At 45.1% G+C, this 27,942-nt stretch overlaps 1 protein-coding gene across 5 annotated transcripts in view; it reads right to left on the reverse strand.

Annotated features, from left to right (window-relative positions):
* phldb1b (pleckstrin homology-like domain, family B, member 1b) overlaps nucleotides 1–27,942 on the reverse strand; it is a 73,215-nt gene that overhangs the window by 12,203 nt on the left and 33,070 nt on the right. Inside the window, exons 6-15 of one of the 5 annotated variants that reach the window (XM_070905783.1) lie at nucleotides 24,916–26,411; nucleotides 8,447–8,764; nucleotides 7,705–7,851; nucleotides 7,336–7,473; nucleotides 5,347–5,475; nucleotides 2,952–3,107; nucleotides 2,530–2,640; nucleotides 2,273–2,362; nucleotides 1,711–1,845; nucleotides 840–962 (exon numbers count right to left, since the gene is read on the reverse strand). In XM_070905783.1, the coding sequence (XP_070761884.1) occupies nucleotides 840–962; nucleotides 1,711–1,845; nucleotides 2,273–2,362; nucleotides 2,530–2,640; nucleotides 2,952–3,107; nucleotides 5,347–5,475; nucleotides 7,336–7,473; nucleotides 7,705–7,851; nucleotides 8,447–8,764; nucleotides 24,916–26,411 (2,843 nt within the window). The remainder of the gene's footprint in view (nucleotides 1–839; nucleotides 963–1,710; nucleotides 1,846–2,272; nucleotides 2,363–2,529; nucleotides 2,641–2,951; nucleotides 3,108–5,346; nucleotides 5,476–7,335; nucleotides 7,474–7,704; nucleotides 7,852–8,446; nucleotides 8,765–24,915; nucleotides 26,412–27,942) is intronic. The other 4 variants (XM_070905787.1, XM_070905784.1, XM_070905786.1 and 1 more) reach the window with 4 other exon arrangements.

Consider the following 27,942-nt stretch of genomic DNA (forward strand, 5'->3'; position numbering starts at 1 on the left):
ACGATCACCGTTAGGGTTCATCTGACATATGGAGCCGTGTCATTCCCCCCCCCGAATGTGCTGCCATTAACATGTTTATTCTCTAGACAGGCATAAGTCACTTTTCACGCATTATACTGGGTTTCTGTCACGTGTTATTAGAGCGTGGGTATCGCTGGGAACCAATCGAAAACTGTGGGTCCTTCAGTTCAGTCCTTTTACTGTATGGTAAACAGAAAACTTCTGTAGCAAAATATATGTTTAGATGTCTCAATGGAGGCATTGATAAAAGCATAGTTTTTGGTGGGGTCGATCTTTCTCTCTCCCCTCATTTCCTGTCATGTCTCTACTTTCAGCTATCAACTACAGGCCTAAAAATGCCCCCAAAACTACTGTTATTAAATACCGTCAGTACACCCAGCCCGAGTTGTTATACAATAACATTTTTGTATAAAGCTATGAGGGGAACATTGAATGTTTTTGACATGCAGTTATTAAAATAATACCATAACTGCATACCAACTTCTGGTTGCCTCAAAGCAAACCCGCGTGTATCAGTCCGACCCTAATTAAACCCTCTGTATTGCTGATGTGGTGCCTCCGTAGATCCTGAGTGTCTACTGTAAGTGAACGCTGCCTCGCAGCTACAGAGGGGGTGAGTACAAGCTGCTTACACCACAGGCTCACGCAGCAAGACAGCAAAGCCAACAGCACAGTCAGTCTGATTAACAGCAAACCAGCAGAGGGAGCAACATGACATGGAAATGGGGCGATGGAGAGAGGACAGAGAGAGGAGAGCACAAAGTAAAGAGTCCAGACAGAAAGGAATCAGCACAGAGACAGACAGGAAGTGATGGTACCTCACAGGCGCCGGCTAACGCAGCGTCTACGGCAAACGAGCGGCCGTGAGGGGTGGGCTTGCTGCTTTCACGGCGGCCGCTGCTGCCGTACATCTTATAGACGTCCGACAGCTTCATGTACTCCTGAGCAGCAGCCAACAGCCAACAACGGTCAGACAGGATGAGAACAACACTGTACCGTACTCCTTATGTACAGTACATAAAACACACACACACAAGCACAGAGAGCCGGAGGAGGTTACGTGTGGAGGAAAAAAATAAACAGGCCCTTATTCAACCCGGCCGTTCAAGTGCTGTTATTACCGCTCAAAAAAGGTGTGCGGTGCATGTGACGACAGACAAACGGGAACACACCAAGCAAACAGGAAGTGCATCTTTGGCATGGCAAACGGCTCACACACAGGACGTCACACACAGGTACTTCTGTTGGCTGTTACGATGACCAGCGATGTAGTGGTAAATAAGGAAGATGCTGACGTTGTGACCTCGAGCTGGTGATCAGAAGGTTATAAACAATCTCTAAAAGGCTTTCATTTCTCTTTACACGCTCTCCTGTTTGACTCTGGTTACTCGTGTGCACCTCACGTGGGTTTAACGCATCTTCCACTACATCCCTGGGCTGGGAACAGACAAAAAACGGAACAGACAACTTGGACTGAAAGCTACTGTGCCGCCTCCTCTTTTAACACAGTTGCTGTGTTCCAGTTCTACTTGGAAAAAGCAACCCGGGCAGACACAGTAAGTCACAGGTGCAATTAGAGTCGAAGTGTGACCAGGACGCTAACGGCACAATGGGTGACCTTCGGGGTGAGTTGCACAGACAGCAGAGGGGAAGCAGCGGGCTTCATGCAGGGATCATTAGTCTGGTTACCTCCGTAGGGCTGCTGGGGTACAACTGACAGGGAGGGGAGGGATGTAAGTAGGGAGGAGAGGCTCGACAGAGGGAATACTGGGAGGAGTGGACATCCTCCAGCAACAGGTCGGCCTCGCTGATATGGAGCGCACCCTGTTTCAACAATTCAGGAATGAGTGCTTTTAATGTCGGCAGAAAACTTACGAGACACTAGATGCAAGTTCTGGTCTCCACAGAAAAAAATAAAGGGAACGTGCGAAACAGGTGGCGCGTCTATTGCCCTCCGTCTGTTGTCCAATGAGTTAAACACTTAACACATAGTCCGCTAATGTCATGACCATTAAAGGATTAGCTTGCTGCACACACTAATCATCAATAACTCGACATTAGAAACACATAACCACCATAAATTAGTCTGGTTACACCAGGTGTCTTGAACAGTTTTAGATGTTAGTTTTAGATTATCACCACGCTTGCACACCCATGTGGTGAGGGATCACCTATGAGTCATCCGAGCCAGGAGCAGTGAGTGTGCGTTCGTGTTCACTGCATCCACACAGAGGTTCAGTAGCTCTCTCACCTCTCTCATTGCACTGGAGGACTTGGGGAAGCTCTTTCCACCCGTCAGGCTGTGGTATCTCTTCTCCAGGGCCGACAGCCTCTCCTTCTCCTGGAACATATGTTAGTTGTTGAAGGAGCAGCTCTTAAAAAGCCCAAACATCTGCGTTATTGTAAACTGCTCATTTTAGATCTCTGCGATTATCTGCAGCTGTACTTTTTCCGTTAAAAACAAATACCAGTTTGGGTGAAACGTTAAGTGACCCGGTTTCTACGTACCTTTTGGAGCATTTGCAGTGTGAGGGTCCTGTCTTTGGCCAGCCGCTCACACTCCTGAGATGCCTGCAGGCCGAGCTGGTTGGCCTGGTTCTCCAGAGCCGACACCTTCTCCTGAGGAAGACAACACAGAAAACATTCGACGTTAACTTTCTAAATACCAGAGCGCAGAGCAAAGCGAATGCATGGCTAAAATGACTGCCGCTCCACAGACTTTAAATCCTCCGTGTGGCATTTTGTTGCCGTAAATAACACAACTGTTGGAAAATATTGAATTCAAGCACTGTCTCTCTACATTGCTTACAATGTGAAACATTTGCCATTGGCTGCTTCAACTCTTACACAAAACCCCATACGGTTCAAACCATAATCAGGGTGTTCTTGTATTCTGGATGGCCCCCACAGTCTGTCTGAAGTTTCCTCACCTTCCTCTTGGCCACGCTGCTGTGGTACTCCGCTCTCTCCTGGAGCAGCTGCTGGCTGATGGTTTCTCTTTCCTCCTCCAGGCTGCTTTCTCTCTCCAGCTGCTGAAACTCCAGGTCCTCAAACTTTTTGGTTCCTGCTTCCAGCGCCTCTCCGTCCTGATGGGGCCCCCACACACACACACACACACACACACACACACAACATCAGCGGTTACATCACGAACAGAGAAACACTCTATATTTTGCTCATTTTGAAGCCATCCACTATTCTCAGACTAGCGTGGTTGCTAAAGCGAAAACATCATGACTTTTACATTTAAAACATTTCCCCAGCATGGCTGAAGCTCTTTCTTTTTTTTTTGGGGGGGGGGGGGGCAACTAAAAGCACACGTGCTCAGTCAAGCAGACAGCTATGAGGAGCATGCTTCTACTGCAGCACAGCTACTGGTGTGTGTGGTAATTAGATGCACTGGAATACACCAGAGGCAAGGGACGGCCATTTACATTTACAGAAGCGCTGGAAGATTTGTGGTTAAAACTGGATCATTTACGTCATTTGAATCGTCCCTCCATCACTTTTCACTCTACTCCGTTCGGAAGAATGAACAACTACAATATGGGCTAATAAAGTTCAATGTAAATGTACATACTACAGTGTATTCCACAGGTTTATCTCGGCTATCAGCCCGCCTGCTGTTGCCATGTCACCGTGTAGCTGCTGACAAGTTTAAGTTTTACAGCCCTTCTGTCAGCAGCAGGGTGGACGAGTGCTCGAGTCTGAAGAGTCTTGAGAGTCTTTCTAGCACTTGCGAAGGAGCCGACAGCCTGCAACGTACTGACATGCAGTCTGAGATGCCAATGACTCATTTTTGCAAGTGGTCAAAACGGGAACAAAGGACTCAAAATGTCAAACATCCAGGCGTTTAAAGAACTTTTGCTCTATGTTTAGAGTGGCCTGCAATAATTATTCTGTCTAAGTGCTAAATCAATCAACAACATTAATTTCCATAAGAGAAGTCACAGGATGAGAGCGAGGGGAGACAGAGAATGGATCTAGTCAGGGCCTATGTTAATTGATTAGTGAGCAGTTACACAGATTATGCGAGCCATGACAAAATCACAGAAGAGATGCAGATCAGATTCACACATGCAGTGCAGCGCGACCCCCCCGCCCCCCCCCTTCCTCCCCCGGTAACACATGACGCACATTTTACCAAAATGCATCACTAGCAGCTGAAGTGACCGGGAGCCATTTGCGTGCTCCTGTGTCGACCTGAGGGTTTCAGTAGCATGTATGTGCGGTCTGGAGGAGGAAAATTCCTGCAGCTTGTGGCAACGGCACGTCTGCGAGGGGGCACCGAGGGGGCTTCTCATAAATACGCAGAGTGCGTGTGTACGTGTGTGTTGGTAAACCATATGCAGTGGGCCCCTGCTTAAGGGTTAAAGGTGCCGGTAGCACTATGCGCGAGTGCTGGCACATATACTGCCACACATATACAGAGAGCAGCGACTACACAAGTGGTGAGAGGGAGGAAAACCTTTTGTTTTTTTAGTTTTCAGGCTGGCTGGCAGGCAAACTGTGGAACACATAGAAAGGTTGTAATGCCTTCATTTAATGCCTTTTCAGGCTGATTATTAGACCCAAAAAATCATTGCCAAAACACCTAAAATATACTGATACTGCAGTCTGCCTTCGGATCATTTTCACACAATGCAAAAACCAGCATCAACCGACACAATGGGGGTTTTCTCCGGTCTTGCCCATTGTAACTGGTTAAGAAAATAAACTTACTAACTAACCAAGTTACCAACATGTCTGTTCATCAAATGTATTATTGTTTTACAGATAACAGTAAGTACATTTAGTTGGAGCTTTAGCCAAGGCTAGCTGTGGCTAGCTTTCACTTGATAGAGGAGGACTACAAAGCTGTGGACACTGAACTTACACGTTTCTATGGCGTATGCTTTTTTATTTAGTAAAACAGACGTCAAAAAGTCATTCGGGTCTCGACTCAATCTTGACCAAACATACGTAAACTGCTGCGTTTTGCCTACGTAGGGCAGTATACAGTGCACCGTCTACATTAATGCAAGAGCTTGACATAATTTGAAAAAAACACGAATTCTACATTTAAAATTGGTGCTTAATACCAAATATTGCTTCTGTGAGGCAGGCTGGTGTAGAGGAAGGTAACGCTGTGCCTGGCTTGGTGCTACTCACTACAAGGTTGCGGGGGTGGGATGGTGACTGATTTCAGGGGAGGTGTGTGTGGTGATGGATTGGGTGAGGTTTTGTAGTTTCAAAGAGGGCACGCTACTGCAGACTGAAGTCCGTAGATGGGAGGGGGGTGGGGGGTGGGGGGGGTGGTCTAGGTGCTTCTGTTTGACGACCCACCCTTTTGAGTTGTTCTTGCAACTGTTCCCGCAGGGACTCGGGACAGTTATGAAGCTGGTTCTTCAACTCAGCGTAGCCCTCCTGGAGGCTCTGCAGGGCCCGGCGTTCGGCCTCAACATTATCCCTCTCCTAGAAAGACACAACACACACCCACACACACAGGATGGATGGACGAGGGGAGAGAAAGAGAGAGAGAGAGAGAGGGAGAGAAACACACTGCTCAAAATCCACGCCATGCAAATACAAAGCTGTAAGATGTTAGCAACGGACACGTCGTGACAGATTTTCAGGGCTTGGCAGGGCACAGGAAGTTAAGTGCTGAATTGTGGGGATGTTATAGCCGGCAGTCTGGGATTCATAGATGGCACACGGTCTTAAAATAGCCAGAGGAGATCATTCTAGATTCTAGTAATAGACACTTCTACTTGCATTTGAGAGCCTGGGATCCGCTAAAATCATTATGTGTGTCACTGATGACTATTGGAAGATATATACGCTCTGTCAGGATATTTACAGCCAACAAATATAACTTCAATAAGCTGTGAGAAAATTGCCCCATCATTTACTTGACAGTTATTGTCCCCCAGAATATTTATAAACTATAAACTAATAATCAGACGGTAGTGACACTGACTCAGCTGCTCTCCAGCTCAAGTCCAGAAACATCTCTTTGGTGCTGCTCCAGCTTCAAGCTCAGGGATCAATCAATAAACGACTAACTTTGCTGTTATTGGCTGTGCTGGAGCTGTGCCATCTTCATTTTGATGTGTGAAACGGTAAAAGGTCGACAGGTCTTTCAGGACTGCCAGCACTGACGGGAGTTTCACTCTAAAGTCGAGCTGAAGCTTTGATCAGTTCTAAGAGAGTTTTATAACATAATGCCAAAAATCTTACAGTCAGCAGCAGAACCACAGGCTCAGGGAGAATTTAACACCTGGGGCTTCCATGCCAAATGTTGATCCAATTTTGTGAGAAGGATTCCCACGATAAGATAACTTGTGTTCTTGGACATAATTAGGCACAAAGTACCAAGAGAGGTTTATAGTGTAGAAGGTGAGGTAACGCTGGGACATCAGATCAAAGACTCAATGACTTCTCCTCCAATGAAACAATCATGAATGACACCTCCACATTTTGTTGGGAACCCTGTGGAGATACAGACAAAAACTTGTGACTTTTACAAGAGCTGATTTTAACCACAAGTTGACAACCAGAAGTGAAGAATGAGCTGCTTCTCCAGCTCCTTTCTCTCTTGCTACAGTTAAAATGTGGTGGGTGCAGGTAAAAAAAAAAAATAAAAAAAAAGAACCACTACAGAGAACATGCTGGTAGTTTCCCCCTGTCCTCTACCAGGACACCTTATTCAAAGTCTCTTGCGGAACCCGTGCACTACAGAACCAAAGACTCAGCCCAAACCTGGCCCCCACAGGGTCTGTCATGCAAGACAGTGAAGAAACGGGCGAGCACAGTGGATCAGAGATACAGCAGAGGAAGCAGAAAAAGGATTAGGGGGTTAATGGATGTCGGTTAGTTAGCGGAGTCCAGCTACGGAGAAAACAGACGAGACCTGACCTGAGAGCAAACCACTACGATGAAAACATGCAAGAGAGAATACCCAAGGAGGTTAATCCAATCCTTTATTTAGCCTTTTATATGGCTTCCAGCTCTCTGTAATTGTCTGTGCAATGCATTCAATTCTCCAAGTCAAGGATGCTTGGTGCAGACTGGAATGCTGACTTATGCAAGGACACCAACAGTGATGAACCAGTAGGGGGAATGTGACCAGAGAAGACTGTAAAAGCACAGGCAGTGAGTGTATGTGTGTGTGTGTTTCCTCTCCTTTCTAAAAGAATGCACATAACCTCAGCAAACGTTGGCATCCTGTATACTTGGATGTCAGCGGTGGATTCAAATAAAGCATGTGAGCTTTATGTGAGCAAGTGAGCTGTATATATCCACCCCACAACCTTTGGCCGCTGCTCTCCATACCTTGTCTTTCTCCCTCTGGATGGCGCTCTCCAGCTCGTCCAGCTTGTGCTGCAGCTGAGTGATGATGTCCATTTCAGCCTCTATCTGGTCGAGCTCCGCCTGCCTCTCGCCCTGCAGCAAGGCACGCTCCATCTCTGCCTGGAAGAAAATAAAAGTCAACCCAGCAAGCTATGAGACTAACATGAGCCGGAGCTTCGGGCCTCCGCGGAGTAACGCAACCGCATAGTGATGGTGATGTGGCCATGAACTGCATTCAGCTTTAACTGCTCCTGTGGACTCTTTGTCTCTTACATATTGAAGTTTTAGTTTTCCTTGAATCTAGGCTGAAGTCAAGAAATGTTCCGCGAGCATCCGCTTCCTGTACTCTACCTCTTGTTTGGACTCCTGGAGTTGCTGCTCCAGCTCCGTCAGCCGGCTTTTGAGCTCATCGATCCGAGCAAGAACGCGAACCCGCTCGTCTTCCAGGTAGCCCAGCTCCAGACGACCTGCACTGCCTGAACTGGATGAGTCCTCGTGCTGCAGGGGGGGAGAACATAAGAGGTCAGGCTTTCAAGAGAGGAAGTGAAGCCAGGGGAGGGGTGGGGGGGGGGGGGGGGGGGGACAGGTGTACACGCCTTTGATTACATGTCAGATACTGTATCAGCCTGTAGTGCAGAGACATTATTGCACTATTTACCACATTGTGCACCTTCTTCTTGATGCTTATTTTTGGTTTGTTGTGCACCCTGACGATGCCTTTTGGAAAAAGTAAAGTTGTATTGCTCTGTTAACACAAAACTCCAAACAAACACCATCTAGTTTGATTTCCATATACAGTATTTTTGGAATGAAAACCTGCACAAACCTGGGCCTGGGCCACTGTTAATAACGATGGGAGGTTAAACCTGATATCATGTGAACAGACATTCACATGCACTGGCCGATATGGGTAAATTAAAACACTCCCTTTCTTCAGGATCCCACAGAAACCCCCGAAGGGCCCCTGGTGGTCCTCGAACCTCACTCTCAGAACCACTGATTTAGCAAAGCCAAGCACATCATGAGCGCATGCTGGTTCCACTGCGTGCATGCAGAGAGCGTCTTTGTTGGGAAGTAAGCCGTCCCCTCTGACCTGTCTGTCTCCATTGTGCAGTGCTGATGCTGTGCTGGGAGCAGGAGATGTCCTCACCTCCTGATGAGTGCTCTCTGTACTGCTGCACTCCTCCTTCAGGTTCTCCTCGTCGCTCTCTCTCTGCCTCTGCATCAGGCGGAGCGTGGCTGAGGACGGCGTCCCTCCTAGGACGTTCTCCATGGACGGTCTCCGCCCCAAGCCATCTGTCAGCCCCCCGGGGAAACCTGTCCTCCCTGAGCCTAGGGGGTCCAGGCTGGTGCTCTCTCCTTTGTTGTATTCAGCACAGAGGTTTAGGATGGTCTCCAGTCGCTGTCTCTCCTGTGGACAAAAAAATATAAGCACAACCAAAGAGGGACATCAGATTAGGGTTTGACAAATCTCCATTTCTCTCATCTCTTCCTTTTGGCTTTTGAAACGCAGAATTGGGATTTAAAAACCCATCGTCTCTTACACACACTGGATTTAATCCTGAACCTTTTTTTGAACATAACATATACTGAACGTGAGGCTACTTAACTACCAAAATTAAAATAGTATCCAATTTTTAATAAAGGGGCCAATTATCTTCAACACACTGATGTATCAATGTAAACCTACATTGGCTTACATCCAGCCGTGGTCGGGAATGTGTCCCTGCTTTCTCATTTCCTGTCTGTCTGTCTGCTGGTTGGTGGGGCTGAGCCAGCGACTGATCTGAAGACGACCAGCTCAGACAGCAGGCCTGATGCTGACTCGCTGAGAAATTGTTTTATCCATTATATATTCCATATCTCAAACTACCTCACTGGGATAAAAGCATAACTGCCGTCTTTCAAATATCCTATTTTACTGAGCTGAACAACGCAGGAGCGCGGCAACCTCTCCCCCGGGTGCTGCAGGGGAGTCAGACTTTGTGACTGGTTGTCCAGCTGTCACTATGAGGGGTCAGCCCACCTATGAGGGCCCTGGCAGACCAGGCCAACAGGGTGACCTCTGAACTCTAAATGTCAGCTGCCGTCTGCTGCTGCTGCTGCTGCAGACACAGCGTCTCTGAAGTCCTGAGCCTTAAAAGCATACACTAGTGTTTGGCAGGTGGCCTCATTGGTCAGCTCAGATGTTCAGTGATGAGAAAGCAGACATCAAACTCATAAGACACTGGCTCCTGTCCTACATGCTCAGACTATACACTGATTTAATAGGCAATATTAAAAGCAAATGCTAATGTCTGCAAAAGACAAATATACATGAATTATGTACAGATATTGCTAATGGGAGGTCCCAAGTCATCTACCATTTAGTCTGAAAAGTCTGTGAAGCTTTCGTAGCATCTCAAGGTTTTTCCCAGCGGAGGATGACCGTGAGATGCGGTTGACAGTTATGGAAAAAGCTAGTAAGTGGCCCTTGAGTCAGGATTAGCTGTGGCTAATGTTTGCAAAAGTTGGCAATTGACATTAGCATTAGAATAACTGGGAAAACAAATAGCTTTGAAAAGCACACATCGCTTGAACTATAAATCATCAGGAACTACCCTCCGCAAAACGATTACTTTGGCGTGTTGTTAAAGTTGGGCAAGGTTTAGGACCGAAGACGAACTGTGGTACTTTACGCTTTCATGACCTAGTTCAGGCTCAATCTGTTTCTTGGCGTGTAGGAAGACTTGGCAGCAAAACTGTTCTCACCCACAAACAAATGCCCTGGTGCATCTTCTCCCTCACACTGCAGTGAGCATAGCTTTCCCACCAAGGGAGCATCTGCATGATTAGGAGCTACAGCCCCGCCATTAGCTTGAACCTGTAATCTGGGGCAGGTTAGCTTCTAACGTGGGTGGGAGCAAAAGACCCCCTTTGGGCTGTGGAACGGCGCTGTATATTCACGAGAAACGAGTAACTCCAAACATTTACTGGCGAGTCGACAACTACTCATGAGTCCTCCCACTCAACATCTGCTTGAACATACACACAGATTAGACCACTCAGCGCCCTGACGCCTGTCTCGTTTTTTTTGTCAAGGAAGCTGATTGAAAGGCACTATCATTGTCTCGTTTGATTGCCAGACAGGCTTTAGGCTACCAAACCTGTATGATGGATGAGATCACAGACAGATTTCAAACCATTAAATGTGTTTGGCCTCGACATAAATCCACTTGCGGCAGCATCAAATCTGACGCCTGACATACGCAAACTGTGCTGAAATTATGCTCCTAATCAGCGGCATGTTGACAGACATGCGTGAATACCATATTTGCTGTTTTCTCGTGTGGGTCTTTTAAATGCCACAGGAATTTTTATGTTCAGAGGTTGTTGCTGCCACAGGCACTGAGAATCCTTTATATTTAGGTCTCTGTGTATACATGTGTGTATATGTACATATACAGTATATATATGTAGATGTCATTAGCAGGTCCCTTAGGGCTCTGAGAGCTGGCTGGGAAGGAACAAGGTGGTACAACAGGTCAGTGTGTTAATCCAAACCATTTTAAAAGATGCCAAGCTCCCATGTCCCAGCTGGAAACAGTGAGGTTTTGGCTTGAACAACATCATTTTACAATAGTTCAATGAGGCAATGCAAATATAGGCCTTTCTGGTTACCCTGGTGAGTAAAATATTTCACAAAATATTGCAAATAGCTTCTCCTTTTTTAAATTAACTTCGTTAGCCAGTAAGAAAGAGGTTTCCCACCCATTAACCTGAAATCTGTTGTCAGACAAAGAATAAAGAATAGAAATCTGGGTTTACTCACTCTCATGGCGGACACTGTGAGAAGTAACAGCTCAAAACTTGAAATGAGGCACACGTTCAAGCCAAAACAGCTTGGCGAAAAGACAGATGAACAAATACTGGCCTTTAAAAGCCGGTAACACCCCCCTCTGTGACACCACCGTAACAACAAACCCCCTCCTTTGGGAGGGTAAGAGGCCGTTAGAGAGCTCCATGGCAACATTCAATCATCTGCTGCTTCTCGCATCCAAACGAAAGGCTCAATATTGATTCACACCAGAGAGGTTTCCGTGGTTAGAAGATGCTGGTGCTCAAAACAAGACACTGTTATCTTCACTTAAGGTATGCTAAACCAACATGATTTCACACTGGTGCCAAAACAGGCTGGCATGCATAATGTTAGTTATTTGCGAACTTTATGGTATCTGCAGGTATCACAAGGCAAAATGAAATTGCTGGCAAAAGTTAACGACATATTGCCAAAACTCCAGGAAGTTAGCTGTTCAACTAAACGTGTTGTATTATTTGAGGGCAAACATTCAGAACAAAGACACTTACTTACTTACACTGAAAGAAAAATCAATAAAACATTCATTAAAAAAAAAGGAATTAGCCCAGCTATGAAGGCCAAATATATAACAGCTGATTAAAAAAATACTGTTGTCGAGTGGGTGTTAATCCATTTAGTAATATTATGTATAATAGTCAGTTTTGTACATTTTTGTTTGGCCTGAAGTGACATGTCACTGGTTGTGTTATATCACCTGAAGTCTCTATTGAAGTCTATTGCACCTGCCCGCATGCTTTAGCTCCGTGTGCGATTGTTTCGAGGGTGTCATCATCATCATCGAACACATTGTTTTTGTCTGAAGGCAGCTGATCCGTTCCAGGCTGCTCTGTGTCTGTTAACAGTGGAAACAGCCGCTGTGAGCCCTGCTCTGCTACCAGGGCGCGAAGAGAAAAGCCAAATCACAAGTCTGAAACCACCAACAATGTGATACACGCAAGCACGTAAAGCTTAGTTGAGCCATGTTTGCTAAACACATTCCTGAAAAACAGCGCAGTCATGCAAGTAATATTTAACAACCATCTGCGTGAACACAAACTTTCCTTTCATGATTCATCACTAATGTCAGCTTTCTGCACGGACTTTAAATAGCACCAACTGGCTCACAAGTAGAACAAATGAACAGTTAATAGCTTCTATAAAAAAGTGTGTCCTAGAAATGTGTCTTCCTTTTTCTCAATTCCTATTTGTCAGTCAAGACTACTTGTCAACTAGGTTAGCTGCCACATCAGGCTAGTGTACAGCTATACACGTGAGTAGATGCAGGGTCAAAGTCCTCTAGACTCTATCAGAAGAGAGGGGGGGGGGGGGGGGTGATACTTCCAGACAATTGTAATTTGTAGAGGAGAGCCTGGTTCCCACAGCTCTCCAAGCTCCAGCCTGCATCCACCCCCCGCCTCCCCCAGACCCCAGTTCACACATTCCACAGCCCTCCACGTCTCACCTAGTGGGTGGCTCTCATGGCAACTGGATTTGACGAATACATTTTGAGGTTAAAGCTGCTGCTGCTGCTGCTGCTGATGTTTCTTTCAACATGTGTTGAGGTGGAAATGCAAAATTGGTGACATCCAACTATAAAGCTATGACTTGTTGAAAGTTGAAATGAGACTATACAAGTCTACAGTCATACAGGCAACGGCAGTCAACATATGAAAGATATAACCTGTAATAACACTAACACACAAACTAACACATGTTCCAAGAGGACATCGATGTCGCTCAGGGTCCTGCCAAGCTGAACCAACAAGACAGGCAAATGAGGCGAAACCTGAAAATGAACAATGAAACAAAACCCCTGCAAAGGTTTCATTTATAATAGCGTACACTTAACAGCACATTCTGTGGCCACGGGTGGCAATTACAGTATAATGGCACGTTGAATTTAGGGGTCCAAGACTCAAATGACCTAATTACATAAATGTTTATGTTGATAGGTTCCCCAGTTCTGCACACCTTGCTAAATGATATATGGGACATAAAAAGCCAAATTTAGCGTACATAAAAAAAATAAAAACTGGATATAACAAGAAATTCTCTGCTGTAGTACAAAAAACCCAGAGTTTTAATTTACCCATATCGGCCAGTGCATGTGAATGTCTGTTCACATGATATCAGGTTTAACCTCCCATCGTTATTAACAGTGGCCCAGGCCCAGGTTTGTGCAGGTTTTCATTCCAAAAATACTGTATATGGAAATCAAACTAGATGGTGTTTGTTTGGAGTTTTGTGTTAACAGAGCAATACAACTTTACTTTTTCCAAAAGGCATCGTCAGGGTGCACAACAAACCAAAAATAAGCATCAAGAAGAAGGTGCACAATGTGGTAAATAGTGCAATAATGTCTCTGCACTACAGGCTGATACAGGCTCCCCCAGACCCCAGTTCACACATTCCACAGCCCTCCACATCTCACCTAGTGGGTGGCTCTCATGGCAACTGGATTTGACGAATACATTTTGAGGTTAAAGCTGCTGCTGCTGCTGCTGCTGATGTTTCTTTCAACATGTGTTGAGGTGGAAATGCAAAATTGGTGACATCCAACTATAAAGCTATGACTTGTTGAAAGTTGAAATGAGACTATGCGAAGTCATACAGGCAACGGCAGTCAACATATGAAAGACATAACCTGTAATAACACTAACACACAAACTAACACATGTTCCAAGAGGACATCGATGTCGCTCAGGGTCCTGCCAAGCTGAACCAACAAGACAGGCAAATGAGGCGAAACCTGAAAATGAACAATGAAACAAAACCCCTGCAAAGGTTTCATTTATAATAGCGTACACTTAACAGCACATTCTGTGGCCACGGGTGGCAATTACAGTATAATGGCACGTTGAATTTAGGGGTCCAAGACTCAAATGACCTAATTACATAAATGTTTATGTTGATAGGTTCCCCAGTTCTGCACACCTTGCTAAATGATATATGGGACATAAAAAGCCAAATTTAGCGTACATAAAAAAAAAATAAAAACTGGATATAACAAGAAGTTCTCTGCTGTAGTACAAAAAACCCAGAGTGCATTTAACAAGTAAGGGTGCATTTAATTGTTTATGAATTCAACATTTAATTTGTAAGAAAAAGACCGTGCTAGTTCATATTTTAAAAGTTACATAATGTTGCTTTGAACTAATTATGGAGTTTTATTTAGTCAACTGCTGTGTCCTCTTTGTAGTATTTTAATGGACGCAACAATGTTGTTGTGTTCTACAATAAATGTGCAGCACTTAGGAATAATCCCATTCATGCACTCTCCTACGTACTGTAGCCAGTTTTCTAATGTGACATCCTACATCTCACTCTGTCAGTTTTTCCTCATTTAGTCGGTACGGTCTCTTCACTTTACTCTTTCCTTATTTTCATCCTCCCAGCAGTCAGCATCTCTTCCTCATGTCTCCCTCTCTCCCATGAGAGTCGGTGTCTCCTGTTTTCTCTCATGCCCTTTAATGTTCCTCCCTCCTCTTCCCCGAGTACCCCGGGGCCACTCCCTGCCTGTGTACCTTTGATCAGAGCAGTTTCTTTATTAGTGCACAGCCATGTCCCCCCCCCCCCTACGTCACAGGCGTAAACAGAAATCTCACGCGCATGGCATTTTGAGACTAAACCGTGAAAGTTCAACAAAGCCTTATTCTCTACATATATCTGCGAGCGCTCCGTAACCGTCTGCAAAACAAACCCCACTCATGATCAGACTCTGATCCTTGGAGGGTTCATCATGCTCAGGTCCCAGAGGAGGAACAAACAGATGATCCTAACAAGAGATATTTCTACTTCATTTTCTGCTGCTGCTTTTTTTCCCCCCCAGTGGAACACATAAGCATCAAAGCCAGGCGGGGGGAATGGGACGAGCAGGCTCTCCAATGGCAGCCAGCCTCTCTGAATAATAAGCTGGTGGTCCTCCATGCTGATGTCACTGGCACTGATCTCCAGATGAAACTGTGGAGTTGTTGCTCCCAGTGGGGGCGGCTGGCATTTAAACCGCTGAAGCTTCTGCTTCAACTGGGATCCAAACCCTGGAGGCGTCTCTCAAAGTGAAGGACCGGGTTCCAGTTATCATGTCAAACACTACCAGCGTAGAGATGGGAACATCAAAGACTTGACACAGTGATTAAAGGCTAGATGGGAGTGGTGTCTTTACATTCTCTAAACACTGCTGCTGATAATAAGCAGGTTCATGGCTGGATTATTGTTACGGGATAGAGATAACACCGAGCCTGTAAGATCTGCAGTCAGTTGCATCAGCTTTCTTAAATTAAACAATTTTCTGTGCATAAGAAATTATGAGATTAAATATCAATATCCCGCCAAAAAGTATAAGTCAATAGCAGCTGGTTGGTACAGTAGTGAACTGCTGTACTGTTTATCTATGAGAGACTGTTTAGCCAGAGGAGATTTAGAGAGCGCACCAGCCAAAGTAAACAGCAGTACCAAGCTGCCCAGCCGTCATACTGGAAGATGCACACAGCCGCCTGGAGCTCCACAGCCATGTTATCACTATCCAAGGAGTTCTATGTAAATCATAATGTATGTTTCTTATCAGAAAAACTGAAAAATAAAACCATTATTGATGATTCTATTCAAATTTTTGTACATGCCTTTGGCTGAAATTGGCGTTGAAACAATACAGCATAAGCTCCTCAACCGCTTCTCACGTTATTCATTCAGTCGGTTCATCGATAAGTCGATCGATTAGATGATTTGCTAATCACTTAATCATTTAATCATTCAGTAATTTATCGAGAAACAAGACTTGAGAGTCATTACAGCCATGCTAGCGGCTCTGTGAGGCAAAAAGCTAACGCCAACGCTAACATCAGCACCATTTTAGTTCCGCATATTAGCATGCTAGCATTCGGCAATAAGCACGCAAAGTGCAAAAAAAACACACAAAGTACAGCTGAGGCTGATGGGAATGTCGTTAGTTTTAGACATAATGGACCTGATGATGGTGCAAGATGGTGGAAAGTCAGGGGATCACCAAAGTTATTACAACTTATCCTGAGGGGGGAAGGCATGAATGTGTGCACCAAATTTCATGGCAATCCATCCAGCTGTTGAGATAATTCCGTCTGGACCAAAGTGGCGGACATAAAGCCATGTGTGGCTAAAAATGCCAAACATTCGTCCAATATTTCATTGGTTCACCTTCGACCGTATTGACTCTAGTGTGACATTTTGATCTGAGATGATTTCGCATACATTTTTTTTTTTTATTTGAAAGAAACTTAATATTTGGACAAAACTTCAGTTTTAATCCAAAGTCCCTTCTCTGTGTCCAGAGACAGACCCCTGGTTAGGTGGTACCACATGGACATCTCCACTAAACTTGAACTGAATGCCGCAGCAGCTTTCTCCTCCATGTTATTTCCTTTTCTGGTTCACTGGACAACAGCAGGTCCTTCTATCACAGCGCAGCTACCAAAGGATCTTTCAACATATTAACTGTACTTGATGAGGCGAAGTGTGGCTTTTAGAGGTTACTTCATTGGGTGTCATTTTTTTTTTTTTTGTTTACACATTGCAGGATTCTACTGATTCACTTGGTTACGTCACTTTTAAATGCACCTACACTGCAAGTTCCTACCTGCCTGTAAAGACATGTAACATATTTCTCAAGCTCAACTCATTAAATCTCCCGCATAAAAAAAAGCAGTGCGAGAGCCTGAAAGCTCCCCTTGTTAATGACCGAGCCAGCAGAAAGCTTGTAACCACACCATCACATGTTGGCAGCAGGCCTTTCAAACACTAAATGTGTTTTTGTCCAAAATCACAACCAATAAGAGCGCATCACAGGCACATCCGCAGTCTATTTCAATCCAGTCTGAGGCAACAACTGGCTTTGTTAATATTAGCAGCGGCATCAGTTACCTTCATGAGAGCTGCCACGCTGTTGAGAAACACCGGCTTCTCTTTAGCGAGGGCGAGCAGATACACCACAGCCTGCTCCCTGCTCTGACCTCGTCTCGGCGCCGGTACATTCCTGCTGCCACCCAGCACATGATACCGGTCCATAACACACACACACACACACACACACACACTCAGGATCTGTATAATGCAGCTCCTTAACAGGACTGGAAGATGTCGCTGCTTCCTGTGCGTCCACACAGCTCCTCCTGTACTGTAAAGTGATTTCACAACTGGCTGTGCTACTTTGGGACGGATGGAGTGCAGCCTACCCCCCACCCCACCCATACCCAGGTCTTGTGAGAGGAGGTGAGGGATCTGTGGGAACAGGGGCGGAGTTAGAGATCAACATGTGTGGGGACTTCCTCAAGCGGGAGGCGGATTGTTGGTTGGTTCTAAGAAAAGCAAAAGGGGCTAACGTTCCATATCAGGTACAACTTTACACTGTAGGCACTGGCTGGGCTTTACTTGTACACAGGCTGATGAATTGAATCCAGGTTTGGTTTCAGCTGTTTAATGCAGAAATCCTCTAGGTGTAGATAACAGGTTTGAAACACACTTTGAAGTACTTGCAAGCTTACAGTTTGCTGCATATTTGCACATAATCTGACTTCTTGCATTCGTATTTCTAGTATTTCTATTTTGACTGTTTAATAAGGCAGCATATGGTTTGCATACGTGATGCATTCAACATCACGTAGAAAACGTAGACCCACAGACCATTCTGTTTAACTGAATGGTATCAGGGGTCTCCAGGAGTCAGTATGAGGCTAAGGTGTTACATAACAGGAGGGAGGCCCCTGAAAAAGGGAGTTTGGAATCCACTTGGACAGCAATAATAAAAAAGGGACCAATTTATCTTAGGCGGTCAAAAAATACTTAAGCAGTCCGCACAACATTTCAATACACTGAGGCCTTAAATGGGCGAGGGCTTGGGATAATGGAGCGGGTCGGGTGATGTGGTTTTGTTAGTGGTGGGTTAGACGACACTGAGAGACTGCGTGATTTAGCCGATGTTTCTGTGTGTACATGCTACTGAGTCCAACTCATTCAAGCTGAATTCGAGCCGCAACAATTAGTCAATTCATTTATTATTAAATAATAGAAAACTAATCGTCACCTATTTTGATAATCAATTAACAGTTTAAAGTCACTTGTCCCGGGATATTGTGATCATTCTTACAAACCAAATGATTAATCGAGAAAATCAACAATGAAAATAATCATTAAAATATATAATATATACGTTTTAGCATTACAATACATTTTCAATATGCTCAAATTTGGGTTTTTTTACACTTTATGCTACGATTATAATCAGAACTATGTAGTCTTAATATGCTTAGACGAATGAATGAATGAATAAATGAATAAATAAATAAGACATTGCTAAATAAACAATCATAGGAATACATTCAGACAGAATATATGGTGTAACCCCGTAACCCTAAAGTGTGAAATAACACAAATGTTACAACCAAGTCATTGTGTGACTTCAGCTATATTTAAACATTTTGAAATGACCTGAAGCAAACTGGCCCATGAGGATTTAGCAGTCAGCGGGTGAATTTCCACCTGTAGTACTGAACAGTTAGATGACCCCCTCTAGTGGAGAGGTCACAACACAGCAGTCTGCACTGCTGCAGTTCCAACAGAGCGCTTGTGTTATTAAAGATATGACCACAAGTTACTCCGAGTTACTTTCCAGCTCAAGCTTCAAACAACTGCCCCCTCGAATGTCCTCTGATGGTCAACGAAACCTCACGGAGCGAATGAAAGCAACGCCGCGTCAAGTGACGTGCTGCGTCCTAATCTGGTACTTGTTTTTCAGTAGAGAAAATCCACATGAGGCATATTTGTTGGTGCTGTCTCAAGACTGGATTACTGCAGCTTTCCTTTGGACGGGCAGAGAAACAGATTTATCGCTGTCCCAGATAAAGAGCCGGAGAGTCTACTCCACTGTCTTATCTGTTCGTGCCTGTTTAATTTGCAACCAAAAACGGTAAAAAATAAATAAATAAATAAATTTAAAAATCATAGTAATCTGCCTCATGATGATTTGAAGCACTGACACAAACATGCAAATGAGCAGGCTGATCCTGCAGTCTAAACATTTATTGCTGTATGCTTTTTTTTTTTTCCCTCTACAGAAAAGTACAGAAAACTACCATGAATAAAGTTGCACCCGCTGGTCAGTGGGTTTGTGCAGTACTCTGGATCAGTGTAGGTGCAGGATATATTTGGAGGCCTAGGTGGGCAGGTTTGGTGTCCCGCAGTGGCTGGATATATTTGGCCATGTTCTGTAAGATGCTGGTGTGTGGTGTTCTGTTCGACAGTGCCAGGGTATATTTTAGTCTGCTGATCCTGGACAGTAGCATAGATGCCAACCATGCCGGAGAGACTTCAGTCTCCGTGGCAAGCGCAGCCGACATTTGTGACATCCTGTCGGGCCGGGAAATGACAGAGCAGAGCAGACACAAAGGAAGACAAGGGAGGAGAGGAAAGAAAAAGGGTGAGAGGAGGCAGGCCGGTTTCAGGTTGTCGGTGTCGTTCTGCCGTACGATGACGGTAAAATCTCAAGGGCAGTTCCACAAAAAAAACTGACCTGAGTGCAAAGAGACCTGAGCGACTGGGAAAGAGCCTCATGTAGGCCTTTATTAAAGATGCATTAAGCAATTTGTGACTTTTACCGACCTCCAGCAGCAACCAGTAGGGATTGCAACAACAGATCTCCTCCTCCACAGAACCCTGGCTCAGACTGCCCCCCTCCCAGCCATCACAACACAAGTCAAGCGAGCTAATTAGAGTGAAAATCAAACAGGGGTTCTTCACAAAGAGATAATGAACTGCCATGTAAAATAAACTCAAAAACTCAACTCAAAAGTAGCAAATGACAAAGCGGTGTTCCAGCCTCCTTGTCATTTGCTATTCTGAGATGAGCTTTATAGCTTTTTTAGCTGCTGAAATGTTTTACTGCTGAAATGTTTTGCAACGCCAGCTGCACGCAACGCTGTCCTGGGCACGTTACGCTTCAGGACAGAGAGAAGCTCATTAAAAACAATGGTGTAATCTTAACTAACGTCACAGGAAAGATGAGGTCATCTTCGGTGGACAAGAAGAACGGCGCGTTTGTGTGTGTGTGTGTGTGTGTTTGTGTGTGTGTCTGCCACAGACGAAGCACGCCGCGACTCGGTTCATATGCCAAGTGTGTTTGCCAAGACAGCGTGTCAGTCGGACGGCCATGTGGAGAGAGCAGTGCCAGGCCGGACAGCTTGGATCAGATGGACACGGTCTTCCCTGCAGACTGGTCATTAGAGAGGGCTTACCTCCAGGCTCCGAAGGACAACATAAAGAAGCTGAGCTGAATGCTCCCCCGTCGATACGACTGCTCCCCAGTTCAGCTCCGGAAAACCAATCATTGCTGGTTTGGGAATGTCGCCACAGATGCCACCTTTAAAAACTCTGTATGCTGAGAAATACAGAGAGATTTGCCTGGCGGTGATAGGCTTAATCCATATTGTGTCGGCAACAGCTCGAATGTAACGTACGGTCATTTGTATGTAAAAGTCCGGCACTCCAGCTTTAAAGGGGCACTCCAGCGATTTATGTATGAGAGACAGAATTTATGAATATCGTGACCAGGCTGTGTAGTACTAACCGTGACAAACAAACTGACCTTTATGTGTGTAATTGGTGGAGTGCCCTTTTAAGGGCTTCCTATAATCAACCAGTGGTCTGATCTGATATGTATAAAGGGGCCCTCAACTTCAAAAATCTGTCTCATACATCTGCATACTGGTGTACCACATACACTTTCCACTAGTACATCCATCATTATAAAATGTGCCACTTGACATGCCCAGTACACATCAACCACATCTTGAGAGGATGATGCGACATGTAAACAGACAACAGTGTTCCAGTAAAGAGCTCAGAGGACTGTACAGAAAGGGCCAAATTTAAGGGATCCATATCAAGATCCTTTGTTCATGTTATGTGTGTTTTAAAAATGACTATTGGCCAATATATGCATCGTTGCGGAATTTTTTTTAAACTCAGTATCGGCCTCAAAAATCCAGTATCAGTCAGGTGTTTTAGACCTGTCAGCCGCATCTCATGGTCTATCATCACATCCATTGGCAAAGCCCGGCAAAGACAGAGGTTACAATCTCCTGCCAACATACAACCACCTGTAATCCACCTGACCGCAGCTCCACATGTGAGATTGTGAGACGCGGTGGACATCACTGAAAAAAGCCAGTAAATGGACCTTGAGTTACGATGTTTTTGTCAAACTACTGTTTGTGTGAATGGACACGGTTTGACCTACATGGGTTTGCAAAATGTGACAGCTATACCAACATAATTGGACTGGGTTTCTTCGCTAACATTCAATATCTTGAAATCGTATTTCAAAAAAAGTCTCCAGTATTTCCCAAAGACTTCCACTAATTAGGTTGAAAAAGCCTGAATGCCACAGTATAAATATTTCAGGCTAAGCACTACATAACCAAAGGGGCATGAATCAATTATACAATGTGATTAAACTGTATTTAAGCAACAACAACAAAAGACCAAAACCCATTCAAAGTCCAATATCAGCCTATACAATGTTAGTGTATCAGTGCATCAGTGTAGCAGTGGTAGTCTGCCAGCAGCCTCCCGCTGCCTCTGAGCTGTGTACTCCTGTTGATTTCACAATAAGACTCTTTTCCCTGTATAAACTTCTCCGAGACGCGCTGTTCACATAACTGTGTTTTTTGGTAATCAGTTGTGTGAATGAGTAGCAGGCTGTGTGTGAAACGATTTAAATGCAGACGCCGTGGGGCAAGAAAAATCTGTCATGACAGTGAGTCAACTGTGACTAATTACAGGCCCCGCAGCTCCACGCCCTGCCTCCTCCAAGAGCTGCGAGTTTCTGCATTTCGAAAAATACAATAACATAACAGGCTGCTGAGGAATCCTGCCTCGGTGTCTCAGGCAGCGGCAGCCCTCGCTCGTCCCTGTACGCCTTATTTACTCGACATAAACGTGTTCCTGACCTTTAGCAGTTTGCACATGTCTAATGTCAATATTTTTCGCGAAGTGCCTGTAAGTTGTACAAGTCCAAAGGTTGTTGTGGCTATTAACCTTTCAACGAGAACAAAGGATTTAGGGTTTGACTGATTGGGGTATGTGAAGGCTAATATGGGCAGTAGAGGTGCAAAAAGGCTGCACTATATATATATATATATCAGGCAAGACATTGCAACTTGGTGTTTCCTCTACAAATTCCCCCCCGGGGATCAATAAAGTATTTCTGATTCTGATTCTGATTCTGAAATGGTATTACTGCAGGAGTGAAAAAGCTTGTAGACTATAATAAGAGACTGAAACTCTCTTTTTTCAAATATGAAACATGAAAGTTGTATGTTGTAGGGCTGGATCTTCAGTCATTTGCACTATGACAAGTGCAGATGTTATACTGTATGTATGTATGTCAAAGTCTGTTTCCCTGTCGATTTGGCTTTCCCCTTATCCTTTACCCTAAACCTTCCCACATTTATGACCTCAGCACTCTGTATGTTACTCCGTGACATTACTGAGGTCAGACATTGGGATACCCTAACCTTAGCCCCAGGTTATCTCTGCAATGCCTAACTATAACCTAACCTGAGGCCTGACCAGGCAGTCCTGGGGCCCTCCTGACAGCAACTTGTGACCGGTTTCACTTTGGCTCTCTATATCTGTGGCGAGGGACAGACCTCCTAACACTGACCGGCTGACTAGCATCTTATAAATAACCAAATATTTCAATAATTGCTTACGTCTGAGGAATCAAAACATCTGTGTTACTAATTTTGATCTACAGACCTGCCTGTCTTGATAATGCCTTTCTCTAGCCCTGTAGCATTTAGCACAGCCCGCTTCACTGTTAAGGGTTAAACACAGTCTCAGTGTATGGACCTGGCACTGCAGACACACTGTCACCTCTACAGGAGGTACCAGAACATGACCTGGTACACAGAGACAAAGGGCATGTCGTCTCAGTCTATCCAACTGAGCTGCCTTCACTCAGGCTCACGCTTCCGAAACACACCCATTTTGTAATTACAAGCAGGGCGGACAAATGCCGCCTCACACAGGCACAAACACATATAAAGGCTTTTTAAAAAGGACTCTGTCTCAGCAGTTTCATTCAGACTGGCAGACACGTTCAGGATGTCTAACGCCGCTCCCTCCCCCTTCTGCTCAACAACAAACAATGCGGTTGCTATGGGCTCATCTGGGCGCCCTGAGACCACATGTCAGCAGCAGTTTGGACAGCCGACAGCCAAGTTACAGACAGTTACACTGAGATGGTTTACGGGCCTGGTTACTCCTCATTTTCCATACTGCAATCGTCAACACTCAGACAGATTGAAGTTAGACCAAGCCTCTGCAACAATATTTGCGACATTTCATCACAAACTGGAACTCCTCTATTGATAATCGCACTAATGAAATTCTTTTATATGGGTTAGAAGGTGCTTGAGGCAAGTTTCTGACATGCCTGACAATCCTCAGTGACGTCTTGCCACATCACACTGGAAAGATTTTCTTTTTCAAAGAAAATAAAAATCACATCATTAAACTAATTCAACAGACTAATTTTAACTAATAATAATAATCCAAGGCTCATCAGTACCAGCATATTCAGTACACCTGGAAACACCCTGAACATTGCTAAATAAATCAATTCTCCAAAATCTTCTCATTCCTGCCAGGAGTTCTGAGCAGGACTACCAGCCAAGAAAAGAGTTTAAATGTGTTCAGGATGAAGACTGCATAGTTTCAGTTTTTCAGTCATTTTGATATTCTTCATCTGATGTGAAAACAGGTCACACCAAGCTTCGTTTTCCATCAAGGAAAAAAGAGAACATTGAAATTAGTCACCAAGTTAGTTACAAATAAACATAGCCCCTACACATACACAAGGTCTGCCACAGTAACCCTGGTTCACTTGTGGGATTTCAGTTCCTTGCTCAAGGGCACCAAGCACAGATGAAGGGCACTGTAGATGTAAACACAGACTGCCTTGCAGTTGCTCCAGTCTTACACTCCTGCAAGTACAAAGTGGATTGTCCTATGTTGCTCAGATTGTAAACTCCTCTAAAATGTTGATTGTGGGCTCCCTTATATGTATATATGACTTCACTTGGTCTTTCAGGATACTAATTTGCCTGTTGATTGCGTGATTAGTCAGCTGACAGAAAATAATTAGACAGCTTGATAGTTGATTAATCATTGAAGTCATTTATCAAGGAAAAAAACAGGTTGTCAAATGTGAGGATCTGCTGGTTTTCTATCATTGTAAACTGAATATACTTGGGTTTTTGTATGGTGGTCGGACAAAAACAAGCAATTAAAAAGGTTTCGCCTTGGCCTCTAGAAACTTGTGACAGTCATTTTTCAAAATGTTTTGACATTTCACAGACTAAACAAATATCAAAAAACACTCAACAGATTCATAGATAAAGAAATGAATCATTGGTAGCAGCCCTATTCCCAAGAATGATTTGGAACCTGTGGTTAGGGATGAACGATTTAGCGAAACCCTAATATCAGCATCGCAATATCTGTCTAAACCTGAAAAACTCTGACAGGATTAAGATAAGCAATCAGAACAACTCAACAGTAAAACTGACCCACGGTCATGAGTAAAAAGCTCAAACCCTGTGACATATCAAGTAAGTCTGCTTTAACCTTTAAGTCAAAATTGTACATTCAGTGAAATAACAGTAGTTTCCTGATGACGTGCGTTCCTGACTCACCAGTCTCTCCATCTCCTGCTCTCGAAGCCTCTCCTCTCTTTGTCGTCGGTGGTACTCCAGCAACTCGTCCTCGTTGTCGCTGATCTCTGTGATGCTGTTCTTCCTCTCCCTCATCCCAGGGTGAGGTCTCCCTGCGGACATCTTCCTATGGGTCCTGGGGCTGGATACGGGGGACGAGCCAGGCAGGGAGCCCAGACTGTAAGCAGGTGACAGGGAATTCCCAAAGCTTGCCTTCCGTACTCCCGAACCACCACCACCCTCCATCATCATAGAGGTAGGCGACGGACTGCGGGCTCGGATCCCCCTGCTGCACATCGGCTCCTCAGATGTAGATCCGGACTTGCGTCGGAGCCTGGGACTCTCTGGGACAAACTTGCCCAGACCTGAGGGGCTATCTGGAGTCCTCAAGGTAGGGATTGTCCCTGGGAGCGCCCCTGGGAGTACCGGGACCCCTCTCCGAGCCATTGAAGGGCTAAGAGGTGGCAGCTCTCTCATACTGCTGCCCCCTCCACTGCCACCATTCAGCTCCATGTTTCTCCTGACCATGCGAGGACTTTCAGGGGGCTGCAGTGAACGTGGATGCTGCTGGAGAGGCGAACCTTGGATGATGTGGACGATGGGGTCCAGGGGAGGCTGGAAGGCTCTGGTGGGTTGTGAAAGCTGCCTGGAGGGGCTGGAGGTTAGGGAGCAATCAGCTAGACTGGTCTGCTCTCTGAAAGGGCTGGCAGGCCTTTCCTGGAGCACTGTGGTTGTCTTGGTCCTGGGACTGGAAGGCGACGGGGATGGACAGGAAGGGAATTTAGGAGTGAGTCTGGGGCTACTTGGCACAATGTTTCTACTACTGAGAGATTCATTAGAGGACAGGGTCTGTCGTGGGCTCTCAGACCCATCTTGGCCTACTCCTCTGCGGCTTGGCTTGGGGCTCGGAGGAGCCTCTGTTAAGACCTTCCTCTGTAGCCTGGGGCTTTCCTGAACCTTCTGGCCCACCCCACCGCTGCTGAAGTTAGGCAGTATGGTTCGTGGCTGGGGTACAGGTGGAGGCTGGGTGGTGAAGTTGTAGCTAGAGGAGCGTACAGGCACTGGCGGCAGAGAAGAACTCTGGTCCTGGGGTCCTCCACTTGGAGAAGGGCTGGTAAAGCTCCCACTGCTGGCCGCTGAGGGGGAGGAGAGGGGAGAGAAGGGAGGGGATGTATTCTCATAGCTGGACCCCACGGACATAGCCCCTGGGCTGGTAGGAGGGGACAGCAGATACCGGCCCCCTCCATTGACCATCGGTGAAAGAGGGGAGTGGGGAATGGGTTGGCCTCCAGGAGGCTTTTTCCCCTCCGAGGAAGAAGGCTGGGGGTCATCCATGACTAGGGAGTCCATGATGTCCTGGAGGTCCTTCTCAATAGAGCTGACGATTGCACTGTGCTCAGACTGGACTCTCTCTCCAGGAGCTGGGGGAGACTGGACTGGACTGGCCTGGTGATTCCCATTGACCAAGCTCTCCGTGTCTAAGAGAAAGAAGACAGAGAACAACTCAGGCTTTGTCTTATAAACAAATACAAATACAATGGGTCATCAAAATAGAATATAGTCATGTTTAATCTTTTGTGCAATCAAGTCTAAATTGGGAGTCTAAATCATCCTCAAACAGAAGAATGCAAACAAACTTTTAACCGGTGTTCCAAGTCAGTAAATGTCACAAAGATTATCAAACCTCAATGTAGCAATATGTTGAAATGGCCTTTCCTTAATTCAAAACAAATGCACCAAATACAACAAAGGTGTTTAGGCCATGTTCAGACAGAGATTAGGAGTGTGTCTAAAACGTAGCCTCCTCATTCGTTTCAAGGGTTGGGGTTAGCAATCCATCTGTGGTGCGGGTCCTGATGCTGAGGGCGCTGGCAAAAAAACACAAGGTCCTCAAACAAATAAGTTGGCCCTGGCAATCATCATCTGGCAAGGCACTGGTCAATCAAATATGTGCTAGCCCTCATACCTGGTAGATTACTTTGGTAACGTGGTAACAGTGTAATTCTACTGTTTACCTGGACAATGCCAAGAAAAAAGGATGACCTGATTGTCGCTGTGATAACTTTCCAGAGATGGAAAATCCTGTCTCACCACGTTATAAACCACTATGCATTGCTTTGGTGTGAGCAAAACTCATGGACCAGTACCTGAAGCAACACACCCCCACCAACGTTTGCGTTTTTTTAACATATTGCTTTACATCATGTCATTCTTTGTCTTTCAACAGAAAGTTCTCTAAACCACTGGCCTGAGAGTACACAAGTACCTTCAATGACTCTTACTCCGAGAGCGTAATACTGCATTATCTATTGATTACCTGTTATCTATGATAAGGTCTAATGGAAATCTGCTGAATGACCTTACCTTACCTAACCTTACCTACCCCTGAGAGATAGAGGTAGTCAAGAAGGTGATCAAAAAAGCAATACAGTGCAGAGAAATTCCACGCATTTTCAGAAATGTGTCATATTTGCCTGTATTTTTCCTTACAGGGTCCCCACCATAGCCTTGATAACTTCTTCAGGACTTTCCATCACTAATTTGGGGTGTTTTCATGATGGCAAAAAGTTATTTCCATACTGGTTTGGTTAGGTTGTGTTTCCATGCAGAAAATATCTGTATATAAGTCTGGGTTTTCGTCCAAGTCAGGATTTGTAAGAAAATTCAGAAAATACATTGCAAAAGTCCCTGACCTCTCCAGAGAATTTAACACATTTCCTTGAACTTCGTGATATTTCAGAACCAGTATTAACCTTGTCCCTACTATCTGAGATATGCTCAAAATCATCATCATCAAATCTATATTTTCCTGCCCAGTGTAGAAGCCCTGCAGGACAGGTAAGCATGAGGGCAGAGGAGGGATTAGTGGTGAGGAAAGAAGGAAGGACACAGCTGAGGAGATGAACTGACAGACAGGCTTTTGCATTGGATAGGGATCAGGAGAAAATGTGCCTACATAACCCAATTACTGTGTGGCCCGAAAGCAACATAGGACACAGGCCGGGTAAT

The sequence above is a fragment of the Enoplosus armatus genome, chromosome 5, assembly GCF_043641665.1.
Source record: "Enoplosus armatus isolate fEnoArm2 chromosome 5, fEnoArm2.hap1, whole genome shotgun sequence".
Taxonomy (NCBI): Eukaryota; Metazoa; Chordata; class Actinopteri; order Centrarchiformes; family Enoplosidae; genus Enoplosus; species Enoplosus armatus.